We start from the raw sequence: 23207 nt of genomic DNA, 5'->3' as shown, positions 1-23207 counted from the left end.
TCGTTGTTTTATAAAGATATACATTGTTCGATGAATAAAATAAGTGTTATTTAATTCTAGCATTTACTCATATCCAATAAGCTCCTTGGTTATCTTATGTGAACTTAAGCATGTATATGTGATATACAAGTGGATCATACCTTAAGTGATAACCTAAATAGGTTTGTAGTATAAGGATTAAGGTGGGATACCTGATCCTAGCGACACTACAAATACGACCCGCTTTTTAGAGATTTGCAAGTGTTGTAAACTACTACAGATGGTAGATCCTGACCATTCATGTGGAGACGTGCGAGCGGGGGTGTCCTATACAAAGAGTTTGTATAAGACCTAGACCACGAGATGACTAGACTCTGTATATAACACCATTGATACTAGAGACTTGCATCTCACCTAAATGATCATAGGTGACACGACCTCAATCCTGAGTGTTCTTGGAACTCTTGCATTTGAGGGTGGTCTTTTGATTAGTATGGGTGAGAGTGGCCAGATTTCCAACTCAACACGCCTACCATTTTGGGGACTTGTTCGATTTGGGAGCTGGGAACTCAATCCACAAGATGGAATTCACTCCTTTCCCGAAGCAGGGATAAGTAGAGAGATTGCTCCCTTAAGGGCTGATTCCAAGGCTTAAACATAATGGCCACAATTTCTCTTTAGAAGAGAAGACTCAGTCATAGTAGGACTATGACTTATGTTCATTAGAGGGATCAGTGGTACTTAAAGAGACAGATGTAACTATAGAGGCATACAGTTATTGACCCAACTGTACTTACAAGCAACCTGTGAATGGTTGTCGCACTACTGATTGGTTAAGATGGACACATAATATATCTGTGGTAAGGAGAGTTCAACTATCGGTCTTTAGTGGAGTGCCTAGCAGTTAACAGATGGTGGATCCCGTGACTAATGAGTTTAGTTAGTTATTCACGTACCATTAGAGCTTCGAGCTACAGGTCGATAAGGTCCTCTTGGTAGCTCAATGAATTCAGTTCAAGATCAGCTCTTGGTGTTAATTTGAAATGTTCAAATTGACAAGAGGTATTTTGATTATATATGATATAATCAGTATGATGTATGAGATACATCTAGTAGAGAATTGATGTAAATGAGATTTACATTAAGAACCATGGAATAGAAAAAGAACTATGGTTTATATGTTTCATGAGATGAAATATTAAAACTATAGGTTATAAATATAATATGATAAGTTGGTTATCATTTATATTTATAATAATATTAATTATTTTTTTTAATAAACAATTGAGTGGGTGGTTATTGGATTTTCATTGTAACCGTGAGATAAAAGAAAAATGGTTTTCCTAATTTTAGTAAGATTTACAAACTGTTGAAAAATTTTCATAAAAAGTTTTTGAAATTTCTCTCTCACAAAAAAGGATCTCTCGGTAGTCGTCAAGTAAATATAGATTTACTAAATAACAGCTTGGACTAGCTAAATGATCGTGCAGTGGCGAGTTAAACGATCCTACAGTATTTACTAAACGATTGCATATCTTTTGCTAGACGATCGCTTGCCCAAAGTCAACGATCGTGCAGTGTCTATAGGCGACAGACCGAGCTAAACGATGAGCTAAACGATCACATAGATTTTGCTAGACGATCGCTTAGCATTAGCTAAATGATTGGGCATCGATCTATACGATATGTCTCCGCCATCTCCCACTTGCCCAGTCGTGTACTTGATCAGTGTTTCCTCTTTCGTCTATCTCATACCAAGTCCAAACAGAGCCCACCCTCTGAATTCTCACACCGAGAATACCAAGGTGGCCTTGTTGGTGATGCATACTCAACTCGACACTGTTGAGATGCTGTGGAGGCTGTTCGTGTTGTTGTTGAGGTGTTCGTGGCCGAGTGGTCGTTGAGGACGAGTGTGAATGTTTGTGCTATGTTGCTGTCGCGTAGATCAAGCGTTCGAGGTTGCTGTTGTTCAAGCAGTCGTGCGCAAAGGAGCATGGAGACGCATCTTCAAATGTTCGTAGAGTATTCTCTTTATTCATTTGAGTTTTCATGCTGTAATTTTTATATTAATTGCATAACCGCTTGTTTGGTATTCGATTATAGATGTAATGTTCATTCATGATTGTGATTTAAAATAATCTTTTTTCTACTACTCATGGAAATCTTGAGGATTTCCTTCAATTGGTATCAGAGTCAGGTTCTCTGATATTCCAAATTACAACTCTTAATTGAACACATTTTAATGTCGTGATGGGCTTCTGTATTTGTGGTCAATCGTTTTCTGCATCTGTGGTTGCATTGATGAATGTTTCAGGTTTAAATTGCCTTTTTGTTAAAGCTTCGGTATTACAAAGTGTTGATTGTAAAGGCCCCTGTGTTTTTGGGCAAAATTAACTTTGCAATCAGTTCTGTAATTCAAAAAGTTTGAGTTCGTCGAGTCATTCTTGATGAAACTTCGGTGCATGGAGATGTGTTTCAACGAAGAAGAAGACCAAGCGTTGGTCGGATCGTGTAGCCTTAGTTAAACAATTGTTGGGATTTAACTAAGCGATCGTTTAGATTTTTCTAGACGATCGTATAATCTTTTCTAAATGATCGTTTAGCTAATGTTAAGCAATGGGGTAAATCGTTTACTCTATCACGTAGCGTTGGTTTTCCGATCGCGTAGGCGTTGGAGGTAGATGACCGTAGTGGGAGCATGCGATGCTCATCGTTTAGTAAAAGGTGCGCGCTAGACGATCGTGTAGTTAAGAAGCTTCATTGCTTAGTTACTACTTATGCGATCGTGCATATGCGATACGGAGGTTCTAGCTAAGCGACCGCTTAGGCGATGGTGCTTCACGGCATTGTAGTCGTTTAGACGATCGCAGAAGGTGGGCATTGTGTGGAGCGCGCTAAGCGATCCTGTACTTCAGGCTTCATCACTTAGTAAAGGTACATGAGATTCAGCGAGATTCAGCTACAATATTTTCAATTTCTTGCTATGGACCACCACTAGATCTTCCCTACTATTCTCTAGGAGTCTTTGATTGAGTTGTGGAACTCAAAATAAGCTTGAATTTACGAAAAATGGAAGAGAGGTTCACTGGTTTTTTAGCTAAAGACCTTCTTCAACCTAGAGAGATTCTTAACAACTTCTATGATTTTTGCATGCCATTTTCCTCACAAATCAACTGTTTTTTATTCCATGAAATTCATGCAAACTGATCACATCAAGTGATTCTAGCTCCACCTTCAATTTTGAGCTAGATTGAGAATGGAAGGTGATTGAGATGGATGCTTTCAAAAGTGGGAAAAGCCCACTTTTGATAAAAACCAATTTTCTAAATTCCTTTTATTTTAATTTTGAATTTCAAAATTAAAATACTTTTCCATTTTAATTCTTTTAATTAAAACTAAATTTTATTAATTTTACAAAAATAAATTCAATAATTAATTTTCTAATATAATTAATTAAATAATTTTATTAATTTAATATTTGATATTAAATTAATTTAACACCAATTCCACCACTATGAATCCATATTCATTAATATTTAAATAATATTTAAATATTTAATTGATTCTCTGATTTCGTTTAATTCTAAAATTAAACGTGTAATTATATCACATATAATTACTAATTCCCTTATTTCGAATTTAACATTTCAAATTAACTCATCATGCTATTCTAAGACTTATTCCATTTGTGAGCTAGTATGGGGACCTAATGGACCTACAGATCATGGGCTCCAACGATCCGAGATTAATTAGCTAAACTCTTTACACCGAATTAAGCCTCATTCATTAACTACCGGGTCACTCCACTAAATCCCAGTAGTTGCACTCCCCTCACTGTAGGTATATTGTGTCCACTCGATATAACAATAATTTATAAGTTAACACTTCACAGGTTGTTCGTAATAACGACAGGTCAAATGACTGTTTTACCCACAACATTACCTCTTTCTTCTTAAGTTCCACCGATCCTCTAATGAACAATTTCTTTGTGATCCAATCAATAAACAGAATTCATCTCGGTCCAATAAGAGGTTAGGGCCCCTTGTTCACGATCTGGAGTCAGCACTTAAGGGAACAACCTCTCTACTATACTTGAAAATGGGTAGGAGTGAATTCTATCTTGTACCCTATGTCCCCAGCTATCTACTCGGTCTTACCCCTAAAATGGGAGGCTTATTGAGCTGGCGCTGTTGAGCCAACCCTCGCCTATGAAAATCTAAGGATAATCCTGAATAAACAGGAGTCCATAGTTAGCTCAAGATTAAGGTTAAGTTACCTAGATCATCATTTTGAAATAGTCAGCCTTAAACAGTAAACAACGTTATAAAGTAGGAGTAATTTATATCTTGGTACGATCTTATGCAAACTCATTTCATAGGATGCCCCCACTCCTCATGTTACCACATGAACGAATCGAGATCAATTCGTTTTTAGCACATTACAACTCATTGTAACAACTATAGAGTGGTCCACATCCAATAGTATTACCAGAATAAGGCACCCAACCTTATTCGTATACAATAGATCATTTTGACTATTTACTCGAACCTAATCTACTCTTATGTCTCCACATAAAGTTCAAGTACTCATGTAATAATCATGGATCTTTTAGTTTATTCGATTTATTTCTAAAACGAAATAAGCAATTCATATATTCAATAACAACTTTATTAAATCCACACTTCAATAACAACTTTATTGATTTACAGTTTATTGTGTTACAAAACCACGAGTCTTAGGCCATAAAACCCAACAGGAAAGACTATGCATAGGTGTTGCTGATCCATGTCTGGTTCTGCCAACTCCCTTAGAGTTTTTTCTCGAACATCTTCTCCCATTGCTCCTATTAGATTGTCAACAACTTTTCGGTCTCCTTCTTCCGGTATCTCTCTTCTACGCTCCCTTCGGATTATCCTCTCATCTTGAGTAATATATGCAATAAAAATAAGATTTTCACTCCCAGAGGAGCGAATCATAAACCAAAGAAAAACAACACATTTTTTCTTTTTATTCTGAATCCTAAAATTTGCCTAGGCTAGTTTCCAAGTTTCTTTGACAACGACGCCAATTTGCTTGACGGTCAGATTTAATAGAAACATTATCGCACATGATCACTGACTTAAACAAAGAAATATTTTCACCGATCCTATACTTATACCCAGGAATGCAGTAAAATCAGTAAGAACGGGGTCGAATCCACAGGGAAACTATTGTTTAGCCAGGTTAATTAAAGAATTCCATGTGATGGGATGTTTTGGTTTGATTTATGGAAATACTAATTAAAAATTAGCAAGCAACGTAATGAAATAGGAATGAGCACGCGAATGAGCACGCGAATGGGTTGGATTAAATCGATGCAAAGCCTTGGGATTAGTATATATGTTTAATTTTTCTATCATCAGACACCAATTAATTGTACTAAATCAATGAACTCCTCAACCTATTAGAGAATCTAACAGCCCAAATAGTCAAAATCGATATTAAACCAAATTAGCCCTAATTTAATTTACAACTCTTCTCTCTCAGCAAAATACAAGTTAACACCAAATTGCATTGTGAAAGGGTTCAAACATTGAGACATACTACAAGCCAGAAAGTCATATCTTATAGCATGATTAATTGGGAAAGATTAAATTAGGGCATATATTAGTTTGGCCAGAAAAAGTTTAAACTTTACACATCCAATCCAAATTTGCACAATGAAATCAATCAATTTTGCACAGGCTATGATGATTTTGCAAACAAGAACTTCAATAAATCGACATGTCATATCAATTCAGAAAAATTCCATTAAAATTTAATCAAATCATCCCAAAAAGTTCACAATAATTCAATAAAATCAACTAGAAATCCTTCCAGAATTTAAAGACACAACTAATCCCAAGAAAAGTTTACCTATCCTTGCATAGGCATATTGAAAAAAATCAAGAGAATGTTGAATATGATGAAACATTTGTCCAGAAATACGACCTAATTGGCTCCCAAATACGTTCTCAATCTCCAATTTTCTCCCCCCTCTGGCTGGAATTGAAATCCCATATTTGTAGAACTAACGCAGTTTGGCAACGCTATGCCGAGCATTGCAACACTGCAGCGGAATCAGGCCACAAGCAATAGGGAGGCATTGCAATGGTGTTGTGATGCTCAGTTGTTCGCACGTGGAGGTAATTCGTCTGTTGAAGTTCGTAGCATTGCAATGCTGCCGTGTTGGATAACTACTACCTTGTAGCGTTAAAGAGGCGTCGTGACACTGATGCTTGTCCAGAATTGGTTGCTTACTGCCTTTCAACGTTAAGCAAGCGTCAAGGGAGGGTTGCAACACTGCCGTCAAGGTCAGTTTGGTCAATTTAACATCTCTACTTATTTTGATGCATCCAACTCCCAATTTTTCGTCATTTTGGCTCAATTTTCATCCCAACAACATGCTTGCTCTATGGAACCAATTTACCTACAAAATAAGATAAATAGAGCATAAGAAATGTTCAATCAGTAGGATTAAGGGCATAAAATTAGCTCTTTTTGAAAGTTAACGGTGATTGGCTTAAAGGCTCCACAAAACCTCATGTCTCACTCTTCAGGCCTTAGACAAATCTTTCTACACTCTTAGCTTCTGCAGCGACCAATTCAGGATCAAAGCAGGACATGTTGTCAAATTCTTGATCATACTCATTAACATTCATATGGCCTTGCTTTATGTTTAAGAATTCTTGTTGCTTACCATTCCTCAAGCTAGTAGAGAAATATATTATGTAGAAACACTCCTTGAATTGCTCCCATGTTATTGATCCAACCTCAACATCTATCATCCTTTTAGCAGACTGCCACCAAATTGAAGCATATCAGTGAGTAGAAAAACAACACATTACACTTTTTTATTGTTCGGGCACTTTATGTAACGGATGATCGTCATTATAGAAGTTATCCATAACTTTGCTTTGGTAAGGTCCTTCAGTGACCCATTAAACATTCGAGGACTATACTTCCTGAAATCTCTCAAATGCTTGGCTTCGGCTGATAGGTTCTACAAATTTTGCTATGGAACAGAGAATTGGGGAGCAGGAATCTCCTGAGGTGGTGACCGTTGAGCTAACACCTCCATCACTATACACCTAAATCTTTCTTCCAACCGAACTGTTATTGCAGCAAGATCAACCTGGTGACAGGTGCATTAGGGGTCGGGTGTACTGATGTCTGTTCTTCATTCTCAGAAACATCTTCAACGAGTGGGTGACATCCACCCCTTCTACAAGTTTTTCCTCCTCGACCACCCTCTCTTGCACTTTGGCATAGGGACATTTCCTAACATTCACAATCAACCTCTTTCAATTCTCAGTCAAGGAAACGGTCTAATATTAGCTTTTAAGAAAAAAGACAATGTCGTGCACATAAAATTTTAGAAAGTCTTAATAAGAGGAATGTCTGGTGAGGACGAAGGATCCGCAAATGACCATGAGGAACACATATCCTAGACTTACATCATAACTCAATCTATAGAACCCTTAACCTTATGGCTCTGATACTAACTGTAATGACCTGACCGTTCGAAATTACTAACAAAGGCCGTTACTCATAAATACACATCTAAAACCCAAATATTTCGGCCATTGAGGAATAAATATTGAAACACCAAAGACAATTTCCAAAAAAATCTATAAATTTAACAATAAAAAAATAGATAAAACCTTTGTTTGGGACCCCTAAAACAACTAAGAAAAACAAAAATCAAACAATTAAATTTTTTTTATCAACATTGAGTTCCAAAACAAAACTTTTAAATAACTTAAAAAAAAAATAAACTGAGCGGAAGAAATTTTCTTGTCCCATATGGCACGGTCACGTGTCCCGCTTGTCACTCACCGGTTTGTTCTTGTCCTTACCTGAAAACATAAAATAAGAAAAAATGAGTATGAAATACTCAGTATGTGATCCACTACTGGGCCCTCTAGGTAATCATGTTAACCATCCTATCTAGGTGATGGTGTACATCTTATAGCATATCAATCTTGGTGATTCCAAAGGATCACAAATCAGTCGTAAACATAATCTCAAAGGAGCATATATCAGTCAAAGGCATGTATCCCGAAGGAACACATATCAGTTGTAGGTGTGATCCCAATGTAGCACATGTAAATCATAGGTGTGAACTCGAAGGTACGCAAAATAGTCATAAGTATGAACCCAAAAGGACACAAAATAGTCTTACACCACCCAATAAGAAGGCTAATAGTTACCATCTGTTGTAGCATGCATCAGTCAACCAACAAACCTTTTATCTTAATCACATTCACATAAACACATTCATTACATTTAGTGGGCAAGTAGTAAACTTAAGAATTATATATCGTGTTCGCAACCACATAACCCTTACGTATCCATAACACCTTCAAGAGTCCATACATTAGCAACCATAGCAAATCATTCGACACATTAATATCATGCTCTCATGTATATTCACAGTCTTAGAATTAATTTGGTTAAGACGCCTAGTTTGAGGGTGAACAAGTAGTAAACCAGTTACCTCAAATTATAGGTTCCAATATCATTTTCCAAGTAAAACAATGTTGAATAAAAGTTGGAATTAGAACCTAAAACATAAATCCAAATTTTAAATTCAAATCTTTTAATTTTACCCAAAGCGTAGCCTACTTTAGATCCACCTCCAACTTTCCACTTCAATTTGATTCTAGTCCAAACACAAAATTTGAGGAGTTAGAACTCAAATTACAGCCCCACTAATGATCCAAAAGATTTAATAACCTCAATAGCTTACCTAAAATTTATCGAAATTGATCTCAAACTAGATTAACAACAGATTTATTGGGTTTTATGTCCTAAAACTCGTGGTTTGTAAACAATAAAACATATTCTGAAAATTCAATAAGTCGTTATTGAATATATATATTGCTTATTAGAATTCCAATAAACTAAAAGACCCATGACTATTACATGAATACTTGAACTTTATGTGAAGACATAAAAGTGGATCAGGTTCAAGTAAATAGTCAAAATGATCTATAGTATATGAATGAGGTTGAGTGCCTTATTCTGGTAACACTATTGGATGCGGCCTACTCTGTAGTTATTACAAGGAGTTGTAAAGTGCTACAAATGATGTGATCTTAATTCATACATGTTATGACATGAGGAGTGAGGGCATCCTGTGCAAATGGGTTTGTACAAGATCGAACCACGAAATTAGTCACTCTTTCTTTATAACGTTATTTACTGTTTAAGACTGACTATTTCAAAGTGATGACCTAGGTGACTTGACCTTAATCCTGAGCTAACTATGAACTCCTGTTTATTCGGGATTATTCTTAGATTTGCATAAGTAAAGATTGGCTCGACAACGCCAGCTCAATAAACCTCCATTTCAGAGGTAAGACCAGGTAGATAGCTGGGGACATAGGGTGGAACATGGAATTCACTCCTACTTGATATTAGGAATAGTAGTGAGGTTGTTCCCTTAAGTGCTGACTCCGAGTCTTGAACAAGGGGCCCCACCTTCTTTCATTGGCCCAAAAGGGACTCGGTTTGTTGATTAGATCATAAATCAATTGTTCATTGGAGGATCAGTGGAACTTAAGAAAGAAGAGGTGATCTCGGGGGTAAAACAGACTTTTAACTCAATCGTTATTACGAACAACCTATGAAGAGTTAACTTACTAATTATGGTTATATCATGTGGACATAATTTACCTACAGTGAAGGGAGTAGAACTATGGGCTTTAGTGGAGTGACCCATTATTAACGAATGGGGTTAATTCGGTGTAATGAGTTTAACCAATTAATCTTGAATCGTTAGAGTCCATGATCTGTAGTTCCGCCAGGTCGTCCTACTAGCTCATAAATGGATTAGCTTTAGAGTAGTGTGATAAGTTAATTTGAAACGTTTCAGTTAGAATTAAGGAAATTAGTAATTATAAGAGATATAATTACAAGTTTAATTTTAAGTATCATACGTAATTGGAGAATTAATTAATATTTAAATACGTTTTAAATATTAAATTCATGAAGGTGAAAATTGTGTAAACTTAATTTAATGTTTGATATTAAATTAATTAGAATTAATTAAAATTGTTTAATTAATTATTTATCAATTTTATTTAGAAAATTTATTTGTGAAATTAACTTTATAAAATTAATAAAGTTTTCAATTCTCAAATTAAAATGGATTTTTGAAATGATTTTGATATTGGAAAATATGGAAAACACAACAATTTGAGAAATGGGATTTCTCCACTATCATGAAATAGCTCTCTCAACATCCACTTCTTTCAAACTTCAAATCTCCAAGCACATGAGCTACATCTTATGTAGCCATCTTCTTTGCATGAAAGTCCTACAATAAATAAAGAAGATTGGAGTGGAATTGAGGCATGCATCAATTGAGTTTTTGCTGAAAAATTCGTGTTGAAGAAGTTGTTCTTCACGTAGGTTGTTGCAGTGATTTCTTCTCCAATTTCTCTTCATTCAAACTTATTTTAAGTCTCACAACTTAATCTAAAACTTCAAGAGAATAGTGGGGAAGATCTTGAGGTGGTCCACATCGAGATTTGGAGAAGTTTGCAGCTGATAATCGAGATTCTAAAGGTTCTACAAAGATATTTCTTCAAACCTTCTTATTATTGTATGAGCATGCTTTAGTTATACTCAAAATTAATGAATTAGAATGCTTATCGGTCCTTGTTGCTTCCGCTGCATGCTGATATTCTCCTACAACCTCAAATCCTTCCAAATCTCTAATCTAAAGCTAAAACAAAATGAGCATCAACCAAACAATGCACAAAAGTACATGGGTATTCAAGAACCAACTAAGAACAAACAAAAATAGTAAAAAACTTACACCAAATGATAGATCAGTGACGGAAAGAATCAATGGCGGTTGGGCATCGCTCATCCGCGTCCACAGAGGCGGTAGAAGCAGAGAAGATGGAACTGCACAAGGTCGGTCCTAGCAGGTTGAGTAGGTGGCAACGACGGCGTCTGAAATAGGGGAGTGGCAGTCGAGTGGAGATTCGGGCGACGATGAAAACGACCATCACGCTGAGATGTGGAACAATGTCGATCTGAGGCGTCAGCTTGACGCGACTAGAAGTCTGCAGCATAAGGCAACGGTGACCCGTGAACTGATCGTGGGTTGAAGTGTAGCATCGAAAAAGGTGGAGATCGTCAACGGCGAGCGGCTTTGTGAGGCGACTGGCAGATAAGGCTGAAAATCTTAAGAAGGAAAAGTGAGGGGATGGGGGGTCTTGCGCAGGGTTTTTTGTATGGATGGCTCTTTTTGGGGGCCCAAATGAAAAATGGGTACCTTTTTTAAATTGAATGAAAAGTGATCGTTTACTTATGTCAACATCCTGTGAATTTACTCATTTGACCTAAAACCTATCAGCGCGCTGTGATTTATAAGTTTTCTTGATACTTGATACTCGATCCTCAATCCTTGATACTTGATCCTGAATACTTGATGCTCAATGTTTGATGATTTATGCTCTAGGCTTTATGTTATATGATCTATGCTATATACTAGCTACATGCTACTTGATCCTCGATCCTCGATCCTCGATTCTCAATACTCGATACTTGATACTTCATGCTTGATGCATCACGCTCTATGATCTATGTTATATGCTCTATGCTATATACTAGCTACATGCTACTCGATCCTCGATACTCTAGGCCCTATGTTGTATGCTCTATGCACGATTCAGAAGTTCACTTGATGCTCGATGTTCTAATGTTATGTACTCTATATTTGATGCTCGATTCAAAGAAAGCAAAAAGAAGAACACACACACACACATGCACACAACGAAAGGGGAAAAAGAAGAAAAGCATAAAAAAGAACCAAAGAAAAAAAGGAAGAAGAAATGAAGAAAGAAAAACGCAAAAAAAAAAAAAAAAGAAAAAAAAAGAATCACAGAAAAAAAAATGAAAAAGAAAGGAAAAGGAACTCAAAAAAATGAAAAAAAAACACTGCAAAACGAAGAAAATAGAAGAATAATTCATTTAGGGTTAAAGTGATAATTTTACACAGTGATGACATATACAAAAGGCCAAATTTCATTGATTTTCAAAATGGTACCCATTTTTCATTTATGCATTTTATTTTGGATTATCTATGTCATTTTCCGGTCTTGCGCATGGGGCAGAGGAAGGGTTTTCTTTAAAAAAAAAAAAAAATCTTTTCTTTTTTTCTTTTCCTTTAATTTCAACCCTAATACATAAATATATAAATATGTATTGTTTTGCTTTCCCCTCCAAAACAAAAATCTAAATAATAGGACATACATAATGAAATATCCCCTTTATTTTTCTCACCTTTTCAAACTCAAATTTCAAATTAAACTAGACCTCCAAAACGAAATTCAATTCCTTCAACAATTCCAATTCCCCAAATAAATTAATCTAATTTTTCCTTAAATTAAATTAAAATTCCAAATCTCTACAAATATCATTTAAATTAATTATCTTGCCTCCCAAATTCAATTTTTTAGTCTCGAATTAACTAAATAACGCCCCAATATTTCAAGATACTTTAATCAAAATTATCCAAAAAATTAAAAATGTTACATCTTTGCTAATTCAATGTGTTTAGTGCCATTTCTCTATAGCTTCTAAGTGCCTTTATTATCCCTAATAAAAATTAATGTATTATCTCACCCTCAATTGCTTTAAATATTTTCATACACTTACGTATTCTAAAGGTCATTTATGTGGTAGTGTTTTACCTCGATTGACCAGATGAAGAAAAACACTTTTTAAGTTAAAAAAACTTTTAATGTAAAAAGATGCACATAGATTCAAAGAAACATTTGATCAACACTAGTAAACCGCTATAACATATGGATTCTAGTCAAGTCTTCTACTAGAAAATTAGCCACAAATAGTCATGATGAAAATATCATTAACAGACAAAAGAATAATAGACAAGAGTTCAGAGAAAACTCAATGTGCAACTTGTTTATCAATGATACTGCAGCTTCGAATTTCGGATGGGTGGTCTTTTGTCGATCTACAAACGGTTTTGCGCAACTGTCCCCTTATTTTGGGAATTTTTCTCCTTTTGTACCTGGTTCTTCATTGGTGGAAAGCTTTGATAATTTTATTGGAAATTATGAGGGACCCACTTGGTGGGCAATTATGTTTCTACAGGTCTCGATGTTGTAGACTGTGGTAGACAGATGTGATAGGCAACTCCCCTTATCTCTATAGCATTCGATGCTTAGACAGCTTCCCATACATTGACTTGCGCAAATCGATTTGATAGTGCTTCAGAATAATGTAGGTTCGAAGTATGAAGATGCTACACATGTATTTGATTTGACAACTTCATGCATTTCTACCGCCTTTAGGTGATTTGACGTGCTCAGATGATAAGCTGACGTGTCAAGATAATGATGACCAATTTATCGATTCAAAACATGAGGACCATGCCGCAACTTTGAATTTCGTCAATTTTGTAACATCATTTTCTGCAAGTCTTATTTCTACAGCAACTTATATGTATTTTTATAGCATGTGCTTTTGATCAACACATTACATTTTTTTCTTATACATTTCTAATCAGATTTAAATGTTTATTTGTCTCAAAACATGTTGTAGGACCAATGAATTTATGATTAAGGGGCATTGAAAAGCTTATTTTCGTAAGAAATCAAACCCCCAAACATAATTTTAGTTTAGATACATAAAATAGTTCTTAAGTTAGGCATACATATATTTTATCTATTGAATACAAGAAAATACTCCTATAGGCATAACTCTTCAAACGAGGCGTCAAACATAAATTTTGTCATCTTTAATCACTTGGGATGCATTTGAAACCTAGTCAAATTAATTTAAAAAAAAAAAAAGAAAAAGAAAAAAGTTTTTGAAAGCTATTTTTTAAGTTTTCAAATTTTGGTTTTGTTTTTGTTTTGTTTTTTTTTTTTTTTTTGAAAACATAAGTAGTAGATAAAGGATAATAAAAACATAGAAACTTTTATTGTTTATAACATTAATATTCAAAAACTAGAAATCAAGAACCAAATAATTATTAAATGGGATATTTTTGTTAATTATTTATTGAGATTAAAAAAAATTGGAAAAGATATGCATACCATTGAACAAAAATTTATGGAAAAACATTTAAGTAAAACATACTTTGAAACAAAATAATCATTTTAAGAGGGTTTCTTAAGTGTACTTACAATCTCTTGATCGAGTATATATATCTTAACCAATTAAGAGTTATGCACAAACATCACCCTAAATTTTTATATCTTCGAGTTTCGGGGAAAAGAGATTACATAATTACATCGTGGCAATAGTCCAAAATATTCAACTATTTTATTAGGAGAAAGCAATTGCAATTTACATCACTGCTGCCTTAGCACCAAGGGTAGATAAATAGAATGTTATAGCTGAAGCTGATTATCTTATACCTTTTTAATAATCAATAGGAATATTAATTAATCCCCATCAAACTTGTAGCCCAAGAGGAGAAGTATCCAATCCTTTGGTTTCAATGCCATCTTTAACTTGATCGGTGGCTTCCTTCTTGTAAATATACATACTTGACACCCAAAGAAACGCACCCAAATTGAGTGTTGATATGACCAAAAGAAAGCCATAGTAGTAATCCAAATGAGAGTCATTCAAGTTGTTCCCAATCCAACTCTTCCCGCCATTTTCTCCGGTTATTTTATCGACCACTGTAACGAGAAAACTGTTGAGGAAGTTTCCAACTCCGATTCCGCTTGTGAAGAACGTAGTTCCAAGACTTTGCATGTGTTCCGGGGATTGGTCGTAGAAGAACTCGAGCAACCCAATTGCGTTGAAAACGTCCGCAATGCCGAGGAGGATGTATTGTGGCAACAACCAAAGGATGTTCATGGGGACTACTTCTTTTGGCTGCACAATGTGGTTTGTTCGGATTACATGCATCCTTCGAACTTCGACCGCATATGCAATAGCGATGGCTATGATTTGGATGACGAAGCCAACGCCTAGTCTCTGGAGCAAAGTGATTCCTCTAGGGTTTCCAGTTTTTCGACGCATGAACGGGACGAAATAACGGTCGTACATTGGGACCGAGACAAGCATGGAGAGTGTCACGAAGCTACCGAGGGAGGCTGCTGGGATTTGGAAGCCATGGGAAAGGGTTCGGTTTAGAGTGGTGCCTTGTTTGACAAAGAGGGTGTTGATTTGAGCCCAAATGGTGCTTGGGATAAGGGTGGCTAGCCAGATTATGATCATGCCTAACACAAGCTTGGTTCCTTCCACTTGAGTCACTGTGCACGTTGGCCTTGACGAATTTGTGCCATCTTTGATTGCAGCTTTGTCCAAGAACCTAAAGTCCAACAAGTTTGATGAGTCTATTTTAACTTTAAACTTAGATGTAATATTTAGTTTATGTTTGGTCCTTCAATATTCAAAATTTATCTTTTTAGTTCTTCGATTTTTCTTAATAGGTTTGTTTAGTTTTCTAGATTTCAAATTATATTTTTTTAGTATTTAAGTTTCTAAAAATAGATGTGTTTTAGTTCTTCAGTTTAAAAATATAACTTTTTAGTCCTTAGTTCTTAAAAATAGGTTTAAAAACTCCTTGAATTATTTATTTTTAATTCTTTTAATAGGTAGATGAAATTAAATTAGAAATATAAACTTGAGATAATTTTAGAGAGAAAGAATAACTTTACAAGATTGTTTCTCAAATTTAAAATGCCATATAATTACTTACAATAGTATAAAAAAAGTTGTTTGAGTAATTTTTCAAATTATGAGATTAAAAATGCACATTTTGAAAATTCGAGAAGACATATACTCTTCGAAATTTGAGGGCTAACGAGAAAATTTTCTAAAAATATAGTTGCCAAAGACTTAATACACTAAACCAAACAACAAATCACACCCAAAATCTAGTTAGGAAACAACTACAAATCCAGCTACAAAATGAAATGAATAAATTAATAACACTCAAGCCTAGCACTAAAATTAACCTCCAAGGTTTAGCAAAAAATAAATTCTTTAATACTACTAAAAGAATGGCAACCCATACAAATTATTTTATAGAACCAAACATGTACAAGATTCAGACCTAGCTTTTTATCTCAGAAAGAATAAAGAAATTATATTCTTAGTTTATGTTTTAAGTTTAGGTTAACAGATGAAATTAATACCTCAAAAATTAATTTAAATCAATGGGTAAATAATATAAGTAAAAACATATAAATATTTCTCTCGAGAAAAAGACCATATCAAACTACTTAATTTTTCAAAGTGAGGGTTTGTTTGGAAAAAATTGAAATATTTAGCAATCACTCAAAATAGCTTTTGAAGTGTATTTTAAACCGTTTTTATCAAAAGTGTTTAAATAAAAAACAACATTGTTCAATAAGTTTTTTGAGAAACACTTTTTTCTCAAGTGAATTCAAACAAGTCCCCGACCTTATCTAATCTGAAAAAAAAAAAAAAAAAAAAAAAAAAAACATCTTGCGGACATATATGCTCATTAAATGTTATACAAATAAAGTAGCAAAAGTAAAATAAAGAAGAAAAGTATGTAAAAACCTCCCAACAAAAAATTGTACTATAAATATACCTTACCCACCCCTGTCACAACTATTAATCGTTGGCACATGAAATAATTTTTTATATATTCTTTTTTAGATCAAAAATAGAAAATCGATTCATCAACTTTTAATCTTATATTTAGATGGACTTCTATTCATTTTTTTAATCTCGAAAATACATTTATTTTAAGAAAAACGATATTTCATCGATAAGGTGGACATAACAAGAATAACAAAATTACATTAATACAACAAAATTTAGAGCAATTGACAAAGAGTTGTAATTTACAAACAACTTTAATCTAGAGGATCAAAGACTAGCAATAATTATAAATATCTTCCCAAATTTGTAAAGTGCTAGAGGAGTATTCCACCCATTTTTTTTTTCTTTCAAAAATATTACATAAAAAAATTATAAGGGTGAATATACAAACTTTCCATCTATTTTTTTTCTGATATGTGAGGATGGAAGATTCCAATCTCTAACCACCTGGATATGCCTATTAAATTTGTAAGTTATTACTAGATTAGTCTATTTAACTATAATTGAAAGAATATAAAAAAGATTAACATACGACTTTGGTCTATGTATTTTTTGTTTTAGTTAGTTTTGATCATTATTCTTTCAATTTTAGTTCATTTTGGTCGTTGTAATTTTAACTATGGTCATATGTTAAAGTATAAGGAGTGAAATGAGCAATTTAGATGTATTGGGAGCTAAATGAGCCAAAATTGAAAACAAAAGACTAGAATAAAAATTTTAAAAAAAATGAAGATTAAAATGAACTAAAATCAAAAGACGAGAACATTGTTTCAAATTTGGGTGTTATTGGAGATGAATAAAACCAAAGGCTATGGTTTATGCAATGTTAGAGAATGTTGGAGTGTTGGACATGGCATTATAGAAAGGGAAAATAGTTGGGGATCATTGAATGTGGGTTATTGGTGTGCCCACCATGATGGTGCGCACTTAGTGAAGAAGGTGGGAGAAAAGGGAAAATTAAGCTGAAACTAAAACGGGTGGTTTAAGGGTGTGGGGCGGCATAAGGGGCTGAGGATATCACTTGCTATGTTGCTTTCTTACAAACCCCACTTGGACTATATGTGAATGTGACCTTTCACAATGCATAAGATTTATCATTAGGGGAGCAATTCCAAAGCTTCATATTGATCCTAAACGCATAAACTTCCTTCTCTCAAGTGTCTTAATTTGTCTAATAAATTTCGATGATCCTTTCGAGAAATTTCTCGAGAAAGTTGTCACAATGTGTGGCTGATAGTATTTTATCGTTGAATTTTTGTAAGAAGTGTTAGAATGTGTGGAGAGAATTAAAGGAGGGAAATTGTAACTATGGTAGGATAACTAGTCGTTTTAGGGTTTCAACATAAATACCTCATATATGTATTATTGAAGAGATCGTCTTCTACTTGAATTTTTTTCTTTTTCTAATAGATATTTTAACTTCAATTATATTTCCAACTATCATTCCCTCTAATAAAGGACAACTTAGAACTTCACTTGATCAAATATATGGCTATTCATCCATCCACTGTCAACCACAATGGGAGCTTGCTCTTATCATGGCAAAACTTTCTTCTTCATGGAGTTGACTTTGTCAAATTGAGCATAAGCATTATTATCATGACGTTTTGTTTCATTGTACAAGTACTCAAGTATTTCATTGACATGTTTGTACTATGTTTGAGTCAAGGTTCTAATACTAGTTGTTAAGAGATAATTTCGTAATAGTATGGCTGTCAGGATACTATAGACATAAATTCTAACGACTTTGTATTTGATTCAACTTAAAAAAATAGTCTCGTCCTCTCATATTGAAAGGGTTTATTAGTGAATATGTGTATGTGGAGGGAGATTAATTAGAAAAATGTGTGGAGAAATTGGTGGGAGAAAATGAAAGACAACTTGGTCATGAAAGTGTGAGTAGGTGTTATGGAGATAACAGTTGCACATTTTAACCAAAGTGAGATATATTAAGAATTAATGAAGGGACACTAAGAAACTTCTTTAATACTTTTTATTTTTTATAATTTATGTTTAAGAAAATTGCTTAAGAACACTTCCAAATATATCATTAAAAATTTCAATTTTACATTTGACTTGCTAGCTCAATACAATGACATATTTGAATTTTTTTTTCAATTAATTAAAAACCCTCACTACACTTTTTAATCAAGATAAAACATTTTATAGGTTGTCCTACATTATCGATAAATTTAGATGATTTTGATTCTATGAGATGATCCTCGTTTTTGTTTTTAGTTCAACATGTTGAAAAGGAGGACCCGGTCCTTTAACTTCTTTGATCTATAATAAAGTTATACTCGGTTTTATAATTTTGTAATAATTTCTTTAAGTTTTGTTGTTATTATTTGTTTGTAACTTTGTATATCATGGGACCCCTTTAACTATTGATGTAGGATAACCCAACAATCTCTTTCTCTAACTTCACCCTCTCTCTCAAGATCTCACCTAGTTGATATCACTCACAATTTGATATGACTTCTTAGTGGCATTCAAAGGGGTACCTAAAGGTCTCTCTATCAAATTTATAGACCAACATTATCCTATACTCCTCTCACAAATTAAAGGAACCAAATCTCCAACTTTCAACAACTTGTGAGGGAAAAAATCTCCAAAAGTAAAATATATATATATATATATATATATATATATATATATTTTCCTTATAAAAAAATTCAATTTTGGTTATTAATTGAGATTTTTTAAATTTTAAATTTGGTTAATGAACTTCTATATTTTAAACTCCCAAAATATCTATATATCTTGTCCCTTGAAGTTTAAAAAACAAAATCTATTTGGCCCATTTCCTTTTTTTTTTTAACAAATGGATAAGGCATCTTAGAATATGTAAATTTTAAAAAGTTGAGTTGGACACTTGGTATAGATAGTACTCTCATTTATTGTGAATTTTCTTTAGTTTTATGAGTAGCACTTTTCTTTATGAACCAATATATTAGCATTACTGAAGAATATATGGTGTGAAGTATAAAAAAATCAAAGAACTAGGATAGTATTAAATAGGAATCTACTAAATTTTGAACAAGAGAGAAATAAAAAATTAAAAAAAGGAGAGAAATTAGGTATTTAATAAATAAATATATGGGGTCACCTTAAATATGGTGGTTAATAGGAAGATTTTTCCCAACTAGCTAGGAGGGAAGTATTATTCAAAGAATTATCTATGTAGGAAAATTTATAATGCATATGATTAGAGGGAAGTATGTACTATGAGATCACTATAAATTTTTTCTATCCACTTTTAAATAATTTTTTACGAAAAATTTATAGGTTAAACTTCGAAGTAAATACTTCTAGAGTACAATAATTTATTTTAAATTGGAGTTATGCCACCTAAGTCAGTTGTGGAGGATAATTATTGAGTGAGCATATACTAGGCGACAAAATGTGATAAAAAAATACTAAAATAATTATTTTTTAAAATAAGATTAGAATGATTATTATTTGAAAATCTAAGGTCGCCAAAATAAATATAACTTAACTGATATAGTATTTGTATTGACAATCTCAAAATTAGGAATTTGATTTTTGTTTTCATCTGCATGTTCCAAATCTAAGGTCTAGCCTATTAATTTAAAAGTTTAAATACCAAAATAACTATTTTTTAAAAAAAGTTTGAACAAAATAGAATTTATAACTAATTAAGCATAAGCTCAATTGTACTAAAAGATGATCATCTTATTCATTTTCCCTATCCCACATTTTGGTTTGAAGAAGAAAACACTCGACAAGTCAAAACCAAAATAATAATTAAAAAAAAAAAAACAGTGCATAGCATGAGTTTAATACAAAGCAATAGAGGTAGGAGAGAGTTGAACTAAAAACCATAAATAAAAATGAAAGCGTACCTGAAAATAGGAGTATGTTGGACCTGCCTTTTTCCGGTGCCGGCACCATCACCGGAGAAGCCCTGCAATTCCACCTCGTAAAGCTCACTTGGGCTCGCCGGAAGCTCAAGCTTCCGGTTACGAAATGCAGTGACGGGCACCCGTATTAAGTCCCTAGCTGGACTCCGTGATTTTCTAACCTTATGCCTATAAATGGGAGTTCCCAAATAGAAGATGAAGAGAGAAAAGAGAAGGCCGACTGTCGGGATCCCGTAGCCGAGGCCCCATCCGAGGTTCTCTTGGATGTAAACGAGGCCGAGTGTGGCGAAGAGAGCACCCAAGAATGAGCTGAACATCCACCAGTTGAAGAAGGAGACTTTCATCTGCTTTTCGGTCGGGTTGAAGTCGTCAAATTGGTCAGCGCCGAAGGTCGAGATGTTAGGTTTCGTACCTCCGGCGCCGAGGGCGATGGTGTAGAGAGATATGTAGAAGAAGGTTATTTGTGAAGGTGTAGCTTTGCTGCATACACCATTGTTGCACGTTGGTTTTAAGGTTTTTACTGATACTGCCATTGTTAGAAACACCATTCCCTGTTGTTCCCCAAAGGAAGGAAGAAAAACATTACACAAATCTTAGATAAATCATTTTTTCGAAGGATAATAAAACCTTCTCAAAAAAGTGTCGAAATAGAATCCGTCTAATTCTTTTTCTAAGATGCATTAATCTTCAAAATTTAATTTTTTAAAGTTCACATGTCTTCATTAATTATAATTAAATTAATTTTTAAATTATATTTTTTTAAAAATTTATCAAAATAAATCAATTTTTTTATAATAAAAGATGAATGCAATGGAAGATGCCGACATTAATATTTTTTTTATAAAAAAAAAATATAAACCCAAAATTCACTAAGCACATATATATTGGGGACTATGACTAATTATTATGTCAATTTTAGAATTTTCCATATAATTGGTTAGGATTATAGATTAAATTTCTGTTTAGTGGACCTATAAATACCACTACCACAGTTTATGGATGAGAGAGGGAGCTAATGAATAATGGCCTTCATAATCCAAGAACAACTATGAAAATGATTAAACATGGAAGAAAACCAAATTAATTTAATAAAGAAATCCAATTGGGTTTGTGGTCTTTTCTCAACTTTGTAATTAACTAGTATTGAACATGAGAGAACACTGGAATAATATGGAGAACAAATAAAGTTGATCAAGTAACTTGATATATTGGGACACTATGTATAGATAGGCCTAGAATCAAAACTTTAGGTTTTTATTTTTTATCCAGAAGTTTAAATCTGATGGGTTGTTACCATAATTTTTGTTTTCTTAAGATAATTTTCTTATCCATTTATCGAAATTCAAGACTAAGAAATCCATTCGATTTTTGTTTCGTCTTAGGCACAGCCGTTCTCGCAACAGGTGTGACTAAGCCTATTCCTTCTTTTCTTTATTATATATAGGCTTTTGGATAGTAGACGTTATAGAAGTTCGACTATAAAATCTCGCTCTGATATCATGTAAAATCAAACCAAATGAGAAGAGAGAAAAAAAAGTTTTTAAAATTTACCATGACATAGATGAGAGAAGAAAAGGTGAAAGTCCAGAAGCGGCCAAGGAAAGAATCAGCAATATAAGCACCAAAGATGGGAGTTAGCCAAACGGATCCTGACCAATTATTTACATTTCTAACAGAAGAAACCGTGTCTTCGTGAAGTTGAGTTGTCAAATAATTCACCAAATTCGAAGCTATACCATAAAATGCCATCCTTTCAAACGCTTCATATCCTGAAAAAAAAAAAATTCAAGCTTCACAAAAGAGAATTTCACTGGGAATATGAACAAAAGGTCCCACATAGACTAAAAAAGATAAATGAAAGTTGGGTTTTAGGTCATTCGTAAAAATACGAAGAGATCTGTTCTCGTAATCGTTGTAACACGTACCTACAAGAAAAGCACAAGCTTTCCATTTGCCAGTTTTGGAAGCAAGAACAGGCTGGCCACGAAGATCCACAGTCCCATCTTTGGTGAAATCTTTGGTCTCCATATGAGAAACTAGCTCGTAATAAGCGAGCTAGTTTATACTTCGAGAAATTTAAGGTAGGAAAAAAAAAAAACAAAACTACAGAGAGAAAAAAGAAGAGAAGTGAAGAAGAAGATGTCGAAGGTGCTCAAGGATAGGTGAATAATGGCTATAAATAAGCTGGCAAGATGCATAATAATAAACAAGTACTATAAGAATACACGTATGGAGAGTAGTTGAAAGCTATGTGTGTTTGTGAGAAGATTGTTATTAGTGGTGTAGTTTGGTTTATGTGGAGTTAGAATCTTAGGGACCCCTTTGCAAAATTTGACTGAAAATTTTGTGGGTCTAAATTAAACCGGCTTTTATTTAGTCTATATAAATAGTGATGTAATCGTTGAAAAAGCTAGCTATCATTGTTAAGATACTTTATGAGTCAATCTGAACATAGCTCAATAACTACATAAGATATAAATTTTAAAAAGAAATGGATAATTTGATATTTCACTATTACTTAGAGAAAGAAAAAACCATCTTTACCACCTTAGTGGCTAAATTCAATCATATTGTGTTGTGCAAGAGAGTGAGTGAAAGAGACCAAATGAAGTGAAAATGGGGCCATATTGATGTTGACTTGTTTGAACATTTTTCAAGTTTTTGTTAGGTTTGACATGTGAATTTAATTGGTGTGTATTTAAATTCTGTTAATCTAATGATTTATTTTTTCTTCTATCAGTATAT

The 23207-nt window shown here is 33.7% G+C and overlaps 1 protein-coding gene across 1 annotated transcript; it reads right to left on the bottom strand.

The window, feature by feature from the left end:
• Positions 1-14211: 14211 nt before the first annotated feature.
• Positions 14212-22788, bottom strand: LOC120081455 (Major facilitator superfamily protein). Its single transcript, XM_039036334.2, has 4 exons — positions 22388-22788; positions 22014-22231; positions 20445-21013; positions 14212-15313 (listed from the first exon to the last, which is right to left on the bottom strand). The coding sequence occupies exons 1-4, from the start codon at positions 22488-22490 to the stop codon at positions 14443-14445; spliced, it is 1761 nt and encodes a 586-aa protein (XP_038892262.1). The 5' UTR covers positions 22491-22788; the 3' UTR covers positions 14212-14442.
• Between the last annotated feature and the right edge of the window lie 419 nt (positions 22789-23207).

Source organism: Benincasa hispida, chromosome 7 (genome assembly GCF_027475165.1).
Source record: "Benincasa hispida cultivar pf3 chromosome 7, pf3_genome.v1.1, whole genome shotgun sequence".
Classification (NCBI taxonomy): Eukaryota; Viridiplantae; Streptophyta; class Magnoliopsida; order Cucurbitales; family Cucurbitaceae; genus Benincasa; species Benincasa hispida.
Note: the sequence above shows the minus strand (reverse complement) of the source record. Positions and strands in the feature narration are given on the sequence as shown.